At 32.8% G+C, this 18,452-nt stretch overlaps 2 protein-coding genes across 3 annotated transcripts; both read right to left on the bottom strand.

The window, feature by feature from the left end:
- Window positions 1–3,082: 3,082 nt before the first annotated feature.
- On the bottom strand, window positions 3,083–3,622 carry LOC131618334 (kiwellin-1-like). The gene has a single exon (XM_058889577.1). The coding sequence runs from the start codon at window positions 3,620–3,622 to the stop codon at window positions 3,083–3,085; it is 540 nt and encodes a 179-aa protein (XP_058745560.1).
- Window positions 3,623–13,479: 9,857 nt separating this feature from the next.
- On the bottom strand, window positions 13,480–17,322 carry LOC131616645 (AT-hook motif nuclear-localized protein 9-like). 2 transcript variants are annotated; one of them, XM_058888024.1, is made up of 6 exons: window positions 17,007–17,322; window positions 15,456–15,966; window positions 14,944–15,011; window positions 14,679–14,810; window positions 14,144–14,305; window positions 13,480–13,966 (listed from the first exon to the last, which is right to left on the bottom strand). In XM_058888024.1, exons 2-6 carry the CDS (start codon window positions 15,907–15,909, stop codon window positions 13,721–13,723), a joined length of 1,062 nt encoding a protein of 353 aa, XP_058744007.1. In that variant the 5' UTR covers window positions 15,910–15,966; window positions 17,007–17,322; the 3' UTR covers window positions 13,480–13,720. The 2 variants fall into 2 exon arrangements, with proteins under 2 accessions (XP_058744007.1, XP_058744008.1); XM_058888025.1 differs by lacking the exon at window positions 17,007–17,322 and adding an exon at window positions 16,809–16,957.
- Window positions 17,323–18,452: the final 1,130 nt, after the last annotated feature.

The raw sequence follows: 18,452 nt of genomic DNA, 5'->3' as shown, positions 1-18,452 counted from the left end.
CCAATAGTACACCAAAATTCGTTTTGAATATCATCTTTCTCACATTCTATTCTTTTCCTATTATTTTACTAAAGTTGCCCTAGTGCGTTGTGAGTGAAAAGCACTTATGAGAGACCAATTGTACTGATGTTTATGCTTCAATTGTTCTAAATCAAGATTTTGAATCTTTTGATTGATTTCATTATTTGGTTATTAAGATTATCCTATTAAATTATCTGGCTGGTTCTAGAGATTAGCCGATTAAAATCTTTATTTGGTTTTTAAGCTCATCTAGTTAAAAGCTTCATTTATTTGGCGGATAAGCCTATGTAAAATCTCTTCTTTGATGTAAGAAGTTTTGTCTTTATATCCTTTAAAACTTAATAAATTTTATCATTGAAACTCTCATGAAGCAATTCTTCGGGACATGAGTAGTCCTAGTGATAGGCCGGACCTGTATAAATCTTTGGTGCACTTTCTCTAACTCTATCTCATTAATTTATTTCATTTACTTATGTCATATTCTTCTTCTCCATTTTGTTATCTCCGTTGAACTACCATACACCGTTTTTAAAAAGGATTTTAAAAAACTCAATTTCTAAATAACATAATTCACTCATCCTCGTACTTGTGTTTGGAGTCACTTGTTCAATATAGGAAACTTGTAGACTTATTTGTTTTGAAGGTCGTCAAAAAATTGCTTATTGATAAAGTCAAGCTAATTCAACTTGATGACAAAGTTATGAATTGTGTCTTCAATGGTTATCCAATAGACCAGAGGGTTATGAGATACAGGAAATGGAATCTAGAGGATTAAACTTTACCATTTGTGAATGTGTTACATTCAATGAGACTTGGAAGGGGAGGGAGAGTAAAAACCTAGGGATGAATATTTTAGAAATTATGACGGAAAAGACTCAGTATGAGGTGGAGGTCCATACATTACTAGTAGTAATGAAAGAACAATTACAAAGGCATTTGATTGTATTTGAGTTGTGATAAAATAAGGAGAGAGATTGTAACATTTCAAAGATACAATTATGTTGGCCATTTATGCTTTGAATGTTGGTAAATGGTTGCAAAATTAAAAAATTAACAAAGCCCTTCACGGGGGCATTCGAAATTAAATGGAGTCAAAGATAGTAGAAAAATCATACTTGTGAGCTTGCTAGACTAAGGAGCAAAAAAAGTGATTTGAAGCAAGGGGATGCAAGTGACAAGATCAAGGTACATTTATGGATGGAACTTGATCAATATTGTTGAATATTTATTTCAATATTGTAGATATCAGCAAGGTGATTGATGGGTAAATTTATATCACCACTATTTAAAGTCAAAAGCATGTCGGAAAATTGAACATGCGGTATTGGTGTTCCTTACTACGGAAGAATCGGTCAAATAAGATTCGTTCGATGAGAAGTCCTTGGGCATGGTGTTCATTTTGAGCCATTGGTAGGTATCGATTTGCCATTTCGGTTCGTGGATTTGTTTATTGATGGATCGTGTTTTGTACGATAATAGATCAGTTGGATATCAATACTTATAAATAGCGATCCCTATCATTCTTTCAAAAACAACCTTCAGAATATATTATGCGAGACAAAGGAAGAAGGTGGAAATCTTAAGGGAAACTTAGAGAGACAGTGATAGAAATTCTTATGATTGTTTTCTTAGAAGTTGGAAAACATGTGGATGTATCTAAAGGGAATGGAAAACAATTTTAAACACATTCAACTTTGGTGATTCATAAATGAAAAATGTTGGAGATATTGAGAAACAATTGAGTAGAAAATAAAGTTTATTCTTGGGAACTTGAGTGACTAATGTTTGTAATTCTTTTGTAATCTTTTGTAATAATTTTTGAAAGTATAGTGAATCAGAGAGTTCTTTCTATCCTAAAGTAGATCAGTTTGCTCTATGTAGTAAAAAAGTTTCTTTGTGTTATTGTTTTTCATCTTCTCTACTTTCCTGTTGCGGACTCGCTTTCACTCTTAACACGGCGTTTGCTTGGGACAATTTATTTTGATTGTCATAGAGTTTTGTCCAACATTTCTTTACTCTTGATTAAAATAATATTAAAGTTGATTTCAATAAGAGCTTGATATGTTATAACCGATCAATAAATTCATTAGAATTGTTAGAGTTTTCACAACACAGATGAACTATATTGCAAGTACTGCGATCTTAAGTTATTTGTATTTTGAAAACTTGGTATCCAGCCCTTAGGACCGATCCCACCATCCACTAAAGCGAAGCTTCAGAACCCTATTCTCTGAATTAACCAATAGTTGATTGAGATTTATGGTCAGATTGTGAGTGTGGGTTTCCTTTTCTTTTTCTGGTAGACTTTGTTCCAGTAATGGAAGTCTTACTCTCTTGAGACCAAACTTGTTCTTCATTGTGGTATAATATTGAGGGCGGTTTGTTTGGAGTTTAAATTGGAGGGGGTTTTATTGTTTTTTACCCTTGTATTTTTTGTATTTTTATTTTGCTTCTACTTTCTTTTTCAAGTGTAGTTTTTAATACTTCTCGTGTCAATTTCGTGTTTTTGTATTCTATCAGAGACACTCTAAATCCTCTTTTTAATATATTTATTATTATTTGTCTTTAAAAAAACTAAAGCAAACCCAATATAAAATGTTAACATCTAACAAAATTCGAATTTGAAATTTTATGAGGAGCCTACTCAAAACTCTAAAGTCTGAAACTTACGACAACCACCAACGACTGAGGATTTTAAGACTTGCTAATATCATCTAGGATCTCCTAAACTCAAACACATCACAAAATGCAACAACAATTACAGTTTCTCACATATTCATTAGCCAAAGCCAAAATAATTGTTTACACTTTACACTAATACTTACTTAAACCATTTTTGAAGAACATGGCTATTAGAACATATAATATATTCATGCTTTAGTTTTAATATAATAATGTTATATATGAAGAACATGTGTATTCGTTTGTCCATTTTTATGAGAAAATTGTGGCTTTTATTCTTTATAATATATATTATATGTATACATATGTATGGTGATAACTGATAAATACACACAAATATAGATAGGTAGTAGTATACACGAATTCTCATATGATTTTATCAAGCATCTGACCAAAAAACTTCCATCTCCCCCCAATCTTTCTCAGGCACACCCAACCCCTTCCAAACAGCAGCAGAACCATCCACAATATTATTCAAACAAGGAGGCTGAAAATCATGCGTAGCATCACACCCTTTAGTAGAATCACACTCATCAACAACCAAAGCCTTCACTCTTTTCCCATTCCCAAATATAACAATCTTCTTCAAACACCTCTTGTGATTGTTCAACCAACCGGTTGATAATGCCACAACAGGCGTGCTGTCGGAGTGAAACTTGCTGTCGCATGCCGATGCTGATCCTCCACTTCCACCTCTCTCAAAGCTGTTCAGTGTTAGGGTTGCTTTTGTGTGGTGTGTAACTTGTGGTGAACACTGGAAGGTTGTGTAGGGTTTTCCTGGTTTGCAGCAGCTGGAATCTTGGCCTCTATTGCAGTGTCCTGAGTTGAGCTTTTTTCCTGTTATTCTTCCACTTGGTTTGCATGTGGAAGCTTCAATGCTTAGGAAAAAAGTTGATATAATAATTAGAAGAAAGATCATGATGGTTTGAATAGAGTTTGAACAGATTTTGACACCCTTCATTTTATTTTATATTTCTCTTTTTTTTCTTCTTAAAATGATGATGTGAAGTAGAGTTCAGACATCATGGTATTTATAGAGACATGAGGTTCAAAATTACATTTGTTGTTACAAATAAGACATATAATATGTTTGTATTTTTCATTAAGTCCAATGTTACTTAGTTTGGTGGAAAATATTAACTTTTTAAGAATGAGTTAAAAACATTGTGTGGCAGATTAAATAAAATTAACTTAAGTTTAACAAAAGCATATGTTAAAATCTTGACATTACCACCGGAAAAAAGTATTGTTGAAAATTAAAAATGAACATCTGTCAAAAACCCAACCTAGTTAAATTATATTGAGTTGAAATGGGTTAAAAATCGTTATTTTTTCGGTTAATTTCAAACTAACTCAAATTAGTGATGAATAAAACAATTAGGGCCGAATCTATGCATGAAATTTTGAAAAAAAAAAAAAATTAACATGCCACACCCCAAATTAGATAAGTCATATCTTACATTTTGTTATTTCAAAATTATTTTTGAACAAGTTAGTGGGGTGAAGAATGAATTTTCTTGATAGAATTTTAAAATTTTTGGTATCTTTTGCAAAAAAAAATTGTGCTACCATAAATTTCAAATTTCTGATATATATCGGAAATTTCAAATTTATGGTAGTACACTTTTTTTTTTGCAAAAATTAACGGAAAATTTAAAAAATCCGATAATTTTTTCAAAATTTCCTGTATTTTTTTTTAAATTTCAAGTAAAACCTCATAGAAATTTCTAAAAATCCGATATTTTTTTCGAAATTTCTAACAAAAACACACACACACACACACACATACATATATATATATATATATATATATATATATATATATATATATATATATATATATATATATATATATATATATATATATATATATATATATATATATATATATATATATATATATATATATATATATAAGTTTAAAGATAGTGCACTGTCAGTGTAAATCAGTTTTACACATACAACCGATCAAAATACTTTAATTTGCCATGTAATTACAGTTTTTTAAAATTAAAAATGGATTTTATTCTGATGCATGTCTCTCATTGGTTGACAGTGTAAAAATACTTTACATTGTCAGTGCATTTCCTTTTTTCCCTATATATATATATATATTTAAATTAGTAACTTTAGACAAGAGTATAATGATAAAAGCATACCTTTAGGGGGTGGCATGTATAAATCTCCAAACAAAGCAACCTCACTTCCATGCTCACAAAAGTGAGTCTACCAATTCCCAGACGGAACAATTTTGCTTGGCCAGTGCGCATGCCTATATGCACGAGCCGGATTAGTGGCCCACCTGTGGTGGGTCGAAACCGGTACGAATAGCAAAAAAATAAAAAGTGAGTTTACCAAAAGTATTCATAATTGATGTAGGAGGATTGTGCGTATCAAAGAAGAAATCACGCGTCGGAAAGCATTTTAATATTTAAGCAATATTTAAGCAATTTTAGTTTTAATATTTAAGTAATTTCTATTTTATTTGTTTTATTTAATTTTGTTTTGGATTAAAGGTCCATAAGGCCCAATAGGGTTTATTTGTTTTCTGTATTTCAAGACCTTTGGCATGGCCATAAGGATTATTCTCTTTTGTTATAATAGAATCCAAAGTTTTCTTTATTCCTGGTGGACTCCAGAGCTTATCTATAGGGTTTGCGCTTGCAACCCTGTTTTCATTCAAGGTTTAGCGCTTGCTATTCTTTTGGGCGGCTTCCGACTGTGTCAGTTGGTATCAAAGCAGGTTTTCTCCTATTCTTTTCGTAGCTTGACAACTATGGCGGACCAACCGGTGACCAAAGCAGATCTTGAGGGAATTACCACGGCCTTTACCGCGGCCCTAACTGCTTTGACTGAACAGATGGCGAATTTAGCAAATCAGGCGAACAACGCCAACAATGGGAATCGGCGAAGAGACAGGAGAGGGGAACCGATTAGGGTTCTACGGGGTGGAAACTGTGTCGAAGATTCGAGTTCTGATGAAGAAGAACCTCACGATGAAGAGGATAATCGTGGGAATCTACGGAACAACCATGACTATCGAGTGAAGGCTGATATTCCATTGTTCTACGGAACTATGGGAGTAGAGGAGTTTCTTGATTGGCAGATCGACGTCGACAGGTTCTTCGACGTTATGGGTGTCCCTGAGAACAAGCAAGTCAAGATGGTTGCGATCAGGCTTAAAAGTACTGCAGCTGTCTGGTGGGATAAACTTGTTGTTCAAAGGTAGATACAAAGAAAGGGGTCGGTCAGAACTTGGAGAAGAATGAAACAATTGATGCTGGAGCGATTTTTACCGGAGGATTATGAGCAGATTCTTTATAAGATGTACATCGAGTGTGTTCAGGGCAAGAGAACCGTGACTGAATACACAGCTGAGTTCCTGCGGTTTTCTGAGCACAATGAATTGGGAGAATCAGAAAGCCAAAAAGTGGCTCGATACATCAGTGGCCTAAAGGGATCCTTTCAGGAGAAGATGGGTTTACAGACTGTATGGACCGTAGCTGAAGCATCCAGTTTGGCTTTGAAGGCAGAATTGATGGAGAAATCCCCTCGAAATTTCTCGTCTATTGAAAGGTATTCACCCCAAAGTAACTGTGAATCAGTAGGTGACAAGGAAAAGAATGCAACATCCCGGGATTCCAATCTTGAGAATAAGGGGGTTAGCAGCTCTAGCAGTGTGCAGCATGGTAAAGCACCAATTCAGAGGCCAAATAATCCATATGCTAGACCCGCTATAGACACATGTTATCGTTGTAATGGAAGAGGCCACAAATCAAATGTTTGTCCAACAAGAAGAGTCGCTGCTGTTGTGGAAGAAAGGGCGGAAGATGAGGAAAGAGAAGATTCTACAGTTAAGAACGATGAGTATGCCGATGTTGAGTTTGCGGTGGAAGAATCTGATGAGAGGGTAAATTTTGTGTTGCAGCGAATGTTACTAGCATCCAAACACGAAGGACAGCGCAATAATTTGTTCAAGACACATTGTTCTATCAAGAACAAGGTGTGTAATCTAATTGTGGATAGTGGCAGCATGGAGAATCTGGTGTCGAAAAAATTGGTAGATTATTTGAAGTTGTCCACAAAACCACATGAGAAGCCGTACAACCTCGGTTGGGTAAGTAAGGGCTCCCAAGTTCGAGTAACTCTAACCTGCAGAGTTCCTATCTCCATCGGAAAAAATTATAGAGAAGAGGTACTCTGTGATGTTCTTGATATGGATGTTTGTCATATTTTACTTGGTAGGCCGTGGCAGTTTGATAATGATATCACTTATCGAGGACGGGATAACGTGATGATGTTTACATGGGGCACACATAAAATTGCTATGGCTCCTGTTTTGCACTTTAATAAGAATCCAGGAGGAAAGAATCCTAGATTCTTGATGATGACGCAGAGTGAAAAGGAGCTTAATGAGGCTGTAAAAGAAACTGAATGTTTCTGTCCAGTGGTGATCAAAGGGTTGATGAATGTTGTAAAGGAGGAAACAATTCCAGAAGAACTGCTAGGGATCCTAAAGGATTTCAAGGAGTTGACCGCAGATGAGCTGGCAAACGATTTGTCTCCTATGCGAGATAAACACATGGAAGTTAAAGTTTTCAATGTGGGAGAAGATGTGATGGCATTTAGGCGTAAGGAGAGCTTTTCAGTTGGTACTTACAATTATAGCAAGCTGCCAGATGAAGTTCTTTATCAAGAATAGAACTCGGGGTCGAGTTCTTCAGAAGTGAAGGAGACTGATGTAGGAGGATTATGCGTATCAAAGAAGAAATCGCGCGTCGGAAAGCATTTTAATATTTAAGCAATATTTAAGCAATTTTAGTTTTAATATTTAAGTAATTTCTATTTTATTTGTTTTATTTAATTTTGTTTTGGATTAAAGGTCCATAAGGCCCAATAGGGTTTATTTGTTTTCTGTATTTAAAGACCTTTGGCATGGCCATAAGGATTATTCTCTTTTGTTATAATAGAATCCAAAGTTTTCTTTATTCCTGGTGAACTCCAGAGCTTATCTATAGGGTTTGCGCTTGCAACCCTGTTTTCATTCAAGGTTTAGCGCTTGTTATTCTTTTGGGCGGCTTCCGACTGTGTTAATAATAAATGAATGATTGATAATAATGATTTTACCTAATTATTCTTATAGATTATTGATGTATTATAATTAAGAAAATATTAACATGTGCCCTTAGGGCAAGGAAACACGTTAATGATATTTTAATTAGAAATATTTTTTTGGAATGCGTGTATTCAATTTTTAAACTTTAAACATAATTTTATTACACTTAAATTTTTCTAATTATAGTATATTAACATGTGCTCTAAGGGCACATGTTAGCATGACCCTTATAATTATTATTAATGCAATGTGAAAGAAATAATAAATTAAGAATATTAATTAAAAGGTATTGAATGATAAAATTATTGAGAGTATTAATTGAAAACTAAATATGACAATTATTTTAGAACACATTATTTTCTTAAATATGACACTTATTTTAAGAGACTATCAAATATTATAATTTATAAAATTAAAATAAATAAAAAACATTATTAAAAATAAATTTTAAAAAGATGAATACGTCAAAACTTAATATCATTTTTTACACAGTAAAGTAAATATAATTTAACTAGAGTAGAAATGTTATTTCCATATGGACAGCAAATAATTCCAAGCTTGTCGTAGATTCTGAAAATAAGAAAAGAATCCAATATAGAATAATGAGTTTAATAACTACATATTCACAATCAAACGATCATATCTTTCCATGATGTCATGTTTATATAATATTACTATGTAGATTGAGATGTCATGTTGTCATATGTACATGCAGATTGCAGAACAATGATTTTCTAGAAAACAATATAGATACCAAATGAGATATTCCCTAGACTGAGATGTCAATCGAAAGACGGCCAGACAACAAACATATGTTTTTTTAATCATATGAAGACAGTTACTCCCTTTTCATCAACACTTCTTGTTTGTAATAAATTAGAGACATTAAAATACTCCTATATTGTACATAGATCTTAGATCCCATGAATCACAGTGCATTAACTTATGGCACACGGTTTCTCTTATTATTCCAATAGTTTAACTAAATATATTCAACCATTTTTATTGTTGTGTTAAGATAGTAAACATCGATAGTGTGTATGTGAATATAGACATTGTAACTCATTTAAGTTATTTTTCAAAAGTAAAAGATCAATAAATTTGTCGTTGTATGGTGCATAGGATCAACTTGTTACTATCCATAAATATGACAAAGTCACAAGTAATAATTAACTGAGCAATGCATTTACGCATCTACTATATTTCACGCTAAGCTAGTGGGTTGTACTGCGAATTTTAGTTATTGTCAAACAACAATCAGTTGATATTCATTTAATATATAATCACCTTTAGTGGTTTTCTCAACAATGTCGAATACAAAATTGACTTACTTGGAATATGATATGATGCACAATATAATATATATATATATATATATATATATATATATATATATATATATATATATATATATATATATATATATATATATATATATATATATATATATATATATATATATATATATATAAATTACATAAATAAGCAATGTTTCAAATTAATTATATTTTTTTACTCATTTTACACATTTTCGTCATCCTAGGTGGCAACTACACCTAAAAAATAAACTAAGTCGCCACCCCATATGGCGACAACACTTAAATTTAATTTTTTGTAAATTGTGGCAGTTCAAAACCGCCGTAAATTTTTTGAAAAAATGGTCATTTTTTTAATTGATTTGAAACATTGGTTATTTATGTAATTTTTTTGAAAAACTTGATTATTTTTAAAAAAATCATCAAATGACACCAAGATATTAAATTTATTAACATGACATATTTGATAATTCTTTACAACATATTCATATAACAAAATTTACCGTCGGATTTAAAGCTATTACGATATAGATCATGACTATAAAATTTAACATCAATCGGAAATCATTTAATATGTCAACGAGAAGCATAAAAACTAACCTTTTACAAAACTTCGACGAAACCGTTAATTGTGATCATTCTTTTTAACATATCAAATGATATTCGATTAATGTTAAATTTTATGGACATGATATATATGATGTTAGCTTTCAATCTAACAGTGAATTTTGTTATATGGATATGCGGTAAAGAGTTATCAAATGTGTAATGTTACTAAGTTTGACACCTTGGTGTCATGTCCCTATGTGTGTGTGTGTATATATATATATAGCAGGATTCACACCAGGTATAAGTCTAAAAGACTTACACCAAATCTCAACCGTTAACCGAATTCATCAAACGGTCATTTTAAATGAAATAAAAAATATATATAGTCTATTCTTTCTCCTTAAGAATAGGCTATTTATAAGACCGTTTAATCGAAATCTATTAACGGTTAAGATTTGGTGTAAGTCTTTTAGACTTACACCCGGTATCAATGGATCATATATATATATATATATATATATATATATATATATATATATATATATATATATATATATATATATATATGATCAAATGACATCAAGGTATCAAACTTAATAACATAACATCAGGATCCTCTTTGAGGGCGTGCAAGGCAGGCTACCGCACGGAGCCTCAAGTTTCTCACGGTTAAACTGTAGGTAAATAGGGCCTCATAAAATGTTTGACATATTAAATCGTGATTAAGTAGGGCCTCTATTTATTTTTTTCGTGATTAAATTGTGACTAACCTATACATGGTCTCCAAAAACTTAACACATCCAATAACTCTTTATTGCATATTCGTATAACAAAATTCTTCGTTGGATTGAAAGATATTATCATATAGATCAAGTCTATTAAATTTAACATCAATAAAAAATTATTTAATATGTTAAAGAGAAGAATCAAAATTAACGATTTTAATAAAGTTTTGTAAGACGTTAGTTTTTATGCATATTGTTGAAAGAAATGGTATATTTAATGATCAAATATATGATATGTTTAAATTCCTCTATATGCATGGTTAATAAAAATCTGAATATGAAATCTTTTTAAAACCTCCTTTTTACCATGACTATGGAAGAACACATACATATTACCTTTGATGAACTAATCCCTAGTAGGTAGAAGTACAGGTTGTTACTTTTGCAAATATCCCTTAGAAAACATCATTGAAAGATGACAATCAAAGAAAAGAAGAATGTTAAAAGTCTAAATGAAGAGATTTTGGTTAAAGAGATCAACTTAAAAGAATCATTGTCTAACTAAAGAATGGATGACCTTTAAGGATCATCTTATTCAAAATGTTAAATGGAGATATTTATATGAGAAATACATCTCAACACTCCTTTAAAGGAAGTTTATGATATGATACTTATCAAAATTAAAAGATAGGAAAACCTTTTGATATTGTGTTTGTCTGGATGCTCTTTATGTTGATGATACCCTTCAACATACGTAATAAAAGTGTTGACTTTGATGATATCATTCAATGGCTATGATCACGTAACCTATTAAAAGGTTAAGATGATAAATTTGTAATGGATTTATCAGTCCTAAATTGTTGAACCATCTCTCTTATCAAATGATTCGTAGAGAAAGAAAATCAACTATGGGTTTTCGTCTCCTCGAAAGAGAAAGTTTATAAAGTTACCTTGAGATTTTGAGGTAATACACTTAATAGAGATTGAAAAATCGGAAAACTCTAATTGATTCTCTAGTATTAATTTATTAATCGTTTAGTCAATTAAATTTAAATTTCTACTAACCTATTGTTGAGTTTCAAGTTATTTTGGAGCAAAGGGGTGTCAAATACAACATGACTAGAGTTCAAAATTCATATAAGGCCCAATGAGAATAAAAATAAGTTGTCCAAAAGATTTTCTAAGACAAGAAAATCTGAGAAAGAAATAGACAACAAAGTTTTCTCTCAGTGTATAAATCTTCAAAGACTTTTAAGGTTTGTTCAAGAAAGAATCAAAGGGGAGAAGTTCTTTAAAGCTTACATATCGTTTGTTTTCAAAATTAGATGCTACCTTCCGTAGAGAGAAATAAAATCTTAGATCCTATTTCATACTTCTTACTCTAGACTTTTTCTGTCCATAACTATAAGGTAACTCGCTCTTTTTACATGGGATCTATGTGCTTTGATTATATCAAACTTTTTTATAATGACAAAGAGGGATAAGTATATTCTCAGGGAGAAGGTGTATTTTCTATCTAACTCTGGGGGTGCTTAATCACTCTAAATATATGGTATATTTGTGTAATTCTTGTTTCTATTAATGCAATTATAGTTGTTAAATGGGGGGTTTAGTTTAACTTTCACAGAAAAGGTCAAAGGTGCTCATAAAGTTTTGTGTGATTAAACTAAGGAAACCTCTCTATTGATAACGATAAATTCATAAGCAACCTATGAAAAAACTATTCGGATCATTAACTTGTTATAAAACAAACGCCAAATGAGCATGTAAGAGGAGTAGATGAAAGAACATGGATGATGGTATAGTCTACACGCTTAAGCAAGCAAAACTGATAGCTTGTCAAAAATTTGATTTTATTTTCTTTAATTAAAGTAAAATCTTAGATACCAATAAAATTATATTTAACAAAAGCCTCGCGGCCTAACTTAACTAGAGGTCTTGGGTTCAATTCTGGTCTTGGACACACAGCAATGTCAAATTCCCTTAAGGAGAGTTTTTCCACCCATTGCGGTCGTACCCGACTCGAGGAATTAGTCCCTTCAGTTGCGCATAGAGGATACTCAATTTCTACCAAAACAGAAAACAAAAGCCACACACTAAGGTTCGACTATATCCGGTCAAACAACAATAGTTGTGTGAGATTTTAAAACATTGTTCACTTCGTCCCCAAAATTTCTATACCTTTCAAAACATATTTCAAGAAAATTACATCCATGAGGCTTGCAAATTGTTTAAGTTAACATATGTATGACTTAATAGCATTTTTTCAATTCACAAACCTTTTTAGTCTGAGATATTTTGCTTGACATTTCTACATAAATATGGGATATAAGGTGTATAGGAATGTTGAATGCATGTAACCAAGTCATATTTTCGACACCATGTCACAAAGTCATATTTTTGACAGATGCGAGTGGAAAACTTAAAGACGTTTTTCGACAGAAGTGGCAATTTGAAACAGTTTGAGAGCCAAAGAGACGTGGAAACAAAGTAGATTTTGACTCTGTAATCAGGGTTCACATTTCATTTTATTCTTTTTAGAACTCATACGTCTGATTCATTGAAATAACGGATTTGTGAGAAATGTATAAACTTGTGTTCCTCTTTTAATTTAAGCATTTCGATTACTTTTTATCGTTTACTTCATTACTTGCTTTTGTGAAATTAAACGCATTTACTTTATTTCTTTTGTTATTTGCATTACAAATTCTCCCAACACCATTATATTCTCTCAAAACATATACACAAAGTATTATCCAAGATTTTCAAGTTTCATCCCACAAATGAACTAAACTCGTGATTGTTTTGTTCTGTGCACAATCATACTTTTATTTGTTTTGTTCAAATAGAAAACTACACTAACTTTTTTAATATTGGTGTATGTTAGAAAACTACACTAACTGCGGATGATTAGTCCCTTCCATTAATCCTTTGATTAAACCCGCACGACGATTAGTCCCTTTCGCTAATCCATCGATTAAAGCCACGTCATCGTATCACATTACTAATGATACACACTTAAACCACAGCATCTTAACTAACTCGCTATCGATCTTCTTCACATAAACAATAATCAAGAAAACCGAAATCTTCAAATTAAAATTCATCACAACAAAAAAATGAGTGCATGCACCCCCCTAAAGTCAATCAATCGATCACAGGTCACAATAATCAAAATCCATAAGTCAGAAAGCTTTTTCTACTCTAGTTGCCACTGTCATCACTACTGCATGAAAACTAGATGAGTGACCATGAAAATCTTAAATATTTACCAAGCACTGGTTGGTGTGTATGCTAATAAAAATAGATTATCACCCGCGCATCAAATCAATGTCCATATGGGAGTTACGCATATCCAATGGACGCGATGCAGGCCAAGAATTCAGAGAACTCGGAGTCAGGTTCTGGTTTGGTGAAATGCTGTTCACTGCAACCGGATTATGAACTCCGTGATGGTGATGATGGTCTTGCTCGATGCCAACTTCTTGATTTTCCGAATCTTCGTTCTTCTTGTTCTTTGGCTTTTGTCCGCCCCACATAAAGCTTCCGACTATCACCTGTAGTCATCATGACCAAAACTAGTTTTATACTGTCGACAGAAATAATGTGACAGATTGTAATTATAAGTGAAAAAATGAAACTTCTTCGCGAAGAAACAGAAACTAAAGTTGTTGATTTTGATGTGTGGAAGAGGATTTTCAATGTTGGACTAACAGCGGTAAAAGTGGAAGTACCTGAACTGGACTTGCGGCGATGAGAAGACCACCGACGCCTCCACCAATGACACGACCGTCAGGACTTGCAAGAGTAACACTTAATGAACCAGTTCGATTTCGCAAGCCGTTGTTATCAGCAACCAAGTAAGAGCCTGTCAGGCTTAGTATCTCAAAACGCCCCTATTGAGGCTCCACAAATTATTAATCATAATCCATGAATAAACATAAAAAAAAAAAAAAATTAACATGCTAAAACGAGTTTGTGCGTGTTTGGTTCAGTGGTGACAAAAACTAATTTTGAATGAATTGATTTTAGTTAAAAGGGAATTAAGCCGGAATACGTTGATGTATAAATGAGTTTAAAATATATATTTGAGCGTAAAAATCATTTTGACAATGACAGTCAAAAGCTATAAATCCTAACTTCGAGATAGAATCAATTCTTCAGGCAAAATCAATTTCAAACGACATAACTCAAACATGTCAAACTCAATTTTATGAACCTATAAGTTTATCAAACATAGATGTATGTAACAATGAGAAAGTTCCGAACCTCATATGTGACGGATCCCCCAGATGTCGAAGGCTGGCAAAGCGTCACGGTAGAGACAGCACCGTTGGCAGACATAACAAATATTGCTCTAGGTCCCTGCTGAGAAAATGCCAGAATTTTCGTTGCGATGTCCTAAAGAGAAGAAAATCGTCATTTTTCAAAAGAATTGCTCAAATATAGCATTTGAAACAAAAAATAAATTTTAGACATTTATAATGGCAAAACCGAGAGATTGATACAGATTGCTATAAAAAATGTGGCGTACTTCTCCGATCGCAATGTTGATGACATGAGGCGCGAATCCGTTCCCAGCTGAACTAGAGATCAAACCTCCTGCCAAAAATCATACAAAGTTTACTTCAATGTTCAAAATGACGGAAACAATAGTCTAAATGATAAAATTTATTATATCGTGTAATCAGAAAACTTTATAACGGAAAGAAAATTATAAGATTCGCATCAACATACATACATGGAAGAATATAAAATTCATTGATAACTCAATTTATTTTGATTTTGAAGAAAAAACAAAGATATTGAGCCGGAAATCTAGATCATCAGATCTCGATCCAACGGTCATCGATGTTCTGACCGCAGGCAATTTGAATTCCAACCATCTATCTTGTGATCAGTCAAATTTTGAATCGACAAACCATAACTCAAAATATACATATACTATCCGAAAAACACGGATATGAAATTATGAAACAAGAAAAATCTCAAGTTAAGTTTAATTATATCAAACTTGACATATTAAAAAGTGGAATCGAAACTTACCAACAGAAGCCAGCTGTTGTTTCTTTCCTGACCCTGGCGGGCGGCCTCGACCGCGTTTCTGACCTTGCGATCCAGATCCAGATCCAGGCTGACTTGCTGGTGTTGTTGGAGTCAATGCCAACGAAACACTTCCATCAGCCCCGTATTTTCTCGGTCTACCCCGCTTCCTTTTGCCAGGCTCACCAGTTGAAGCTGCTCCCCCGGAAGGACCGCCTACATTGATACTTTGGGATGAAATTCCAGAAGAATCCATCGGCATTGTAGATCCAATAGTACCTCCACCACCACCGCCACCACCAATACTTGATTGAAACGGTGAATTGTTGGCATTCGATAGTTGACGAATACCGGCCGAACTAAGCAACTCGTGCTGGTTTCCAGAACCAGGTATTCCTCTCGGCATATAGTACGACGCAGAACCCGATAATGCCGCCATTTGGTCGCCTCGATCCATGCATTTAAATTCAAGTCTTTTCAGAATCTTTAACCAGAAAAACTTTAGCACCTATAGCTGTTCTCATATAAAACCAACAACAAATAAAAGACAATGACGAGTCAGAAAAACGCGTAACCGACGAAATACATTGTACATTCACTAACAAGTCAAAAAAGCTTAATATTAAAGTCTAACTAACTAGTGTCCTAAGTGCAATGTCTAACGAACACGCAATTTTCCAATGCACTGAACGCGCAATTTTCCATAAAAGTCGACTTTTTTCGATTATTTAAAAACATTTTTAGAACATCGGTTAACATCAGTCAAAATTAAATCATATAAAAAGCAAGAATTAGATAAGATCACCATAAATTATTCATTCCAACAAATAAAGCTGCTAACAGATAATCGTTTCAGTCAGGAACCGAACACGGATACTCCGGTCGATCCGACCTTATCTTAAACTCATTAACCACGCGAATTCAACCACTTGGTTATACTCTACTGAATTATGCAGATGAATGTTTAACAAACATAACCCTAAAAGTCTAGAGCAAGCAAAATTGAAAAATAAGAACAATAAAAACACCAAAACCTCAAAAACAAACCAAACATGCAGAAGAGAACTAAAAAGCATAAGCTAGATCAATGGATATATCTACAAGATCAATTAGAATAAGAACAAAAATAGAAGCTAGATTACATCTTACCAAACTATAAACAAACATGAACATCAAAAAAAGCTTCACATTGAAGATAAAGACTAAGGTCCACTTTCATAGTCACACCAACCAATCACAAAACTTTAACATTAAGCAAATTCTAAAGTAACCTAATTTAAGCACACCCTTTGATGCAAAAAACACACCCAGAAAATCAAAAAGCCAAACACTAAAAAAAAGCACTTTTTTTTTTACCTTTTAGAAGAAATCTAAACTACTTGAAGTCAATATAAGAAACCCAGTTGTAATTCAAGTAAAAATAACCAAATGTCACTAAAAATAACAACTTTAAGAAAAATCATACAAAAAGCTATAATTTTGAAGAATGAATTTAACTTAAAAGCATATTAAAGCATAGAGAGAGAAAGAGAGAGAGAGAGAGAGAGTACTAACATAATATATGAAGAGAGAGAATGAAAACTCAAAAGTGTATATTGTGAATTGTGATTGTGATCAAGTGGTGTATATCTTTCATGAAGATGTGGTGAAAGTTGAAAAACGTTCAACGGTTTCAAAGGGAATTAAAGAGAGTAGTGGTGGGTGACAGAAGAGCATAGAGAGAGAAAGAGAAGAAGGTGAGTGAGTGAGAACAACAACATTAACTAGAGAATGTGAAAAAAGGAAAAACAAAAAACATGAGTATTGAATAGTGTTTGAACTATGCAATGTTTGTGTCTGTTTTTCTCTTTCTTAGTGTGTGTGTCAGTTGGATAAGTCATTTTCAGATTGCATAAGTAATTATTTTTTTTCTTTCATTGAGATTTCTCTCTCCTAGTTTGATTAATTATGAATGATGATTGTGATGATGAAAAGATGCCTTGGATTGCTCAATGGCATTTCACAAACAAACAAAAGTTTCATCACAAAAGCATTTGTTCTTTTTTGTTTGCAACTTTCAACTGGGATTTTGGATAACATGTACACACTATTTTTTTAAGAAACATGTGAATTATCCTAAATTTTAGTAATAATGAAAGAAAAAAAAACTATTTACAACATTACATTATTTTATAAAGAAAAATATTTTTTTTTTCAATAGATAAATCTCTCTAACATACATGTACTTGCATGTGTTAGACAACTTGCTCTTTAATAAGTTTTTTATCTATTTATTGACAATTTCTCTAGTGGTTAACCTTATATACCTAACCAATATAGTCGCTAAGCTTTTCTTTTCTTCGGCCGCAAATGACTACCTTTGTCTTTTTCCCAGTCTTTAAAAATAACTAGAACAAAAGATTCAAATTTGATCTTTCTGAATGGTGTTAATTATTCTGGAAAACTTTTTAGTTAAGATTATTTCTTTACCCACCTCCTTACTCTCTTGATCACCTCTGGTGAAAAACCCAAAATATCCCTTATTTCGGAAATGTATTTCCGAAATGCAAAAAAATGGTGATTTCGGAGATGCATCTCCGAAAGCGCCTTTTTTTTTCAAAATTTGTCTTATTTTGGAAATGCATTTCCGAAAACAGCATTTCGGAAGTGCGTTTCTGAAATATTGCGCGGTTTGCAGATTAAGCAAAACAGCCCCCCTCCCCCATTCATTTCACCCTAAATCTTCTTCCAAACTTCCTCCCTTCAAAATTTCTGCAAAAGCAAGTGTGTGAACTAGTCAGAGATTGCCAAAGGCGACCCAATCTCAACCTAAATCATCTCAATCTCTATTAGTGGTAAGTTTATCAATTTTTTCAATTCTTAGATCCATGATTCATATCTCTATTAGGGTGTTTAGAACTTGCGAAAATTATATTGGGGTAGGTTGGTACTGCTATTTAGGTTGTTTAGATAGATTAAAATTAGTTTTGAAGTTGGATTTTGGGGTCTGCCATGGAAGTT

This window comes from Vicia villosa, linkage group LG7, assembly GCF_029867415.1.
Source record: "Vicia villosa cultivar HV-30 ecotype Madison, WI linkage group LG7, Vvil1.0, whole genome shotgun sequence".
NCBI lineage: Eukaryota > Viridiplantae > Streptophyta > Magnoliopsida > Fabales > Fabaceae > Vicia > Vicia villosa.
Note: the sequence above shows the minus strand (reverse complement) of the source record. Positions and strands in the feature narration are given on the sequence as shown.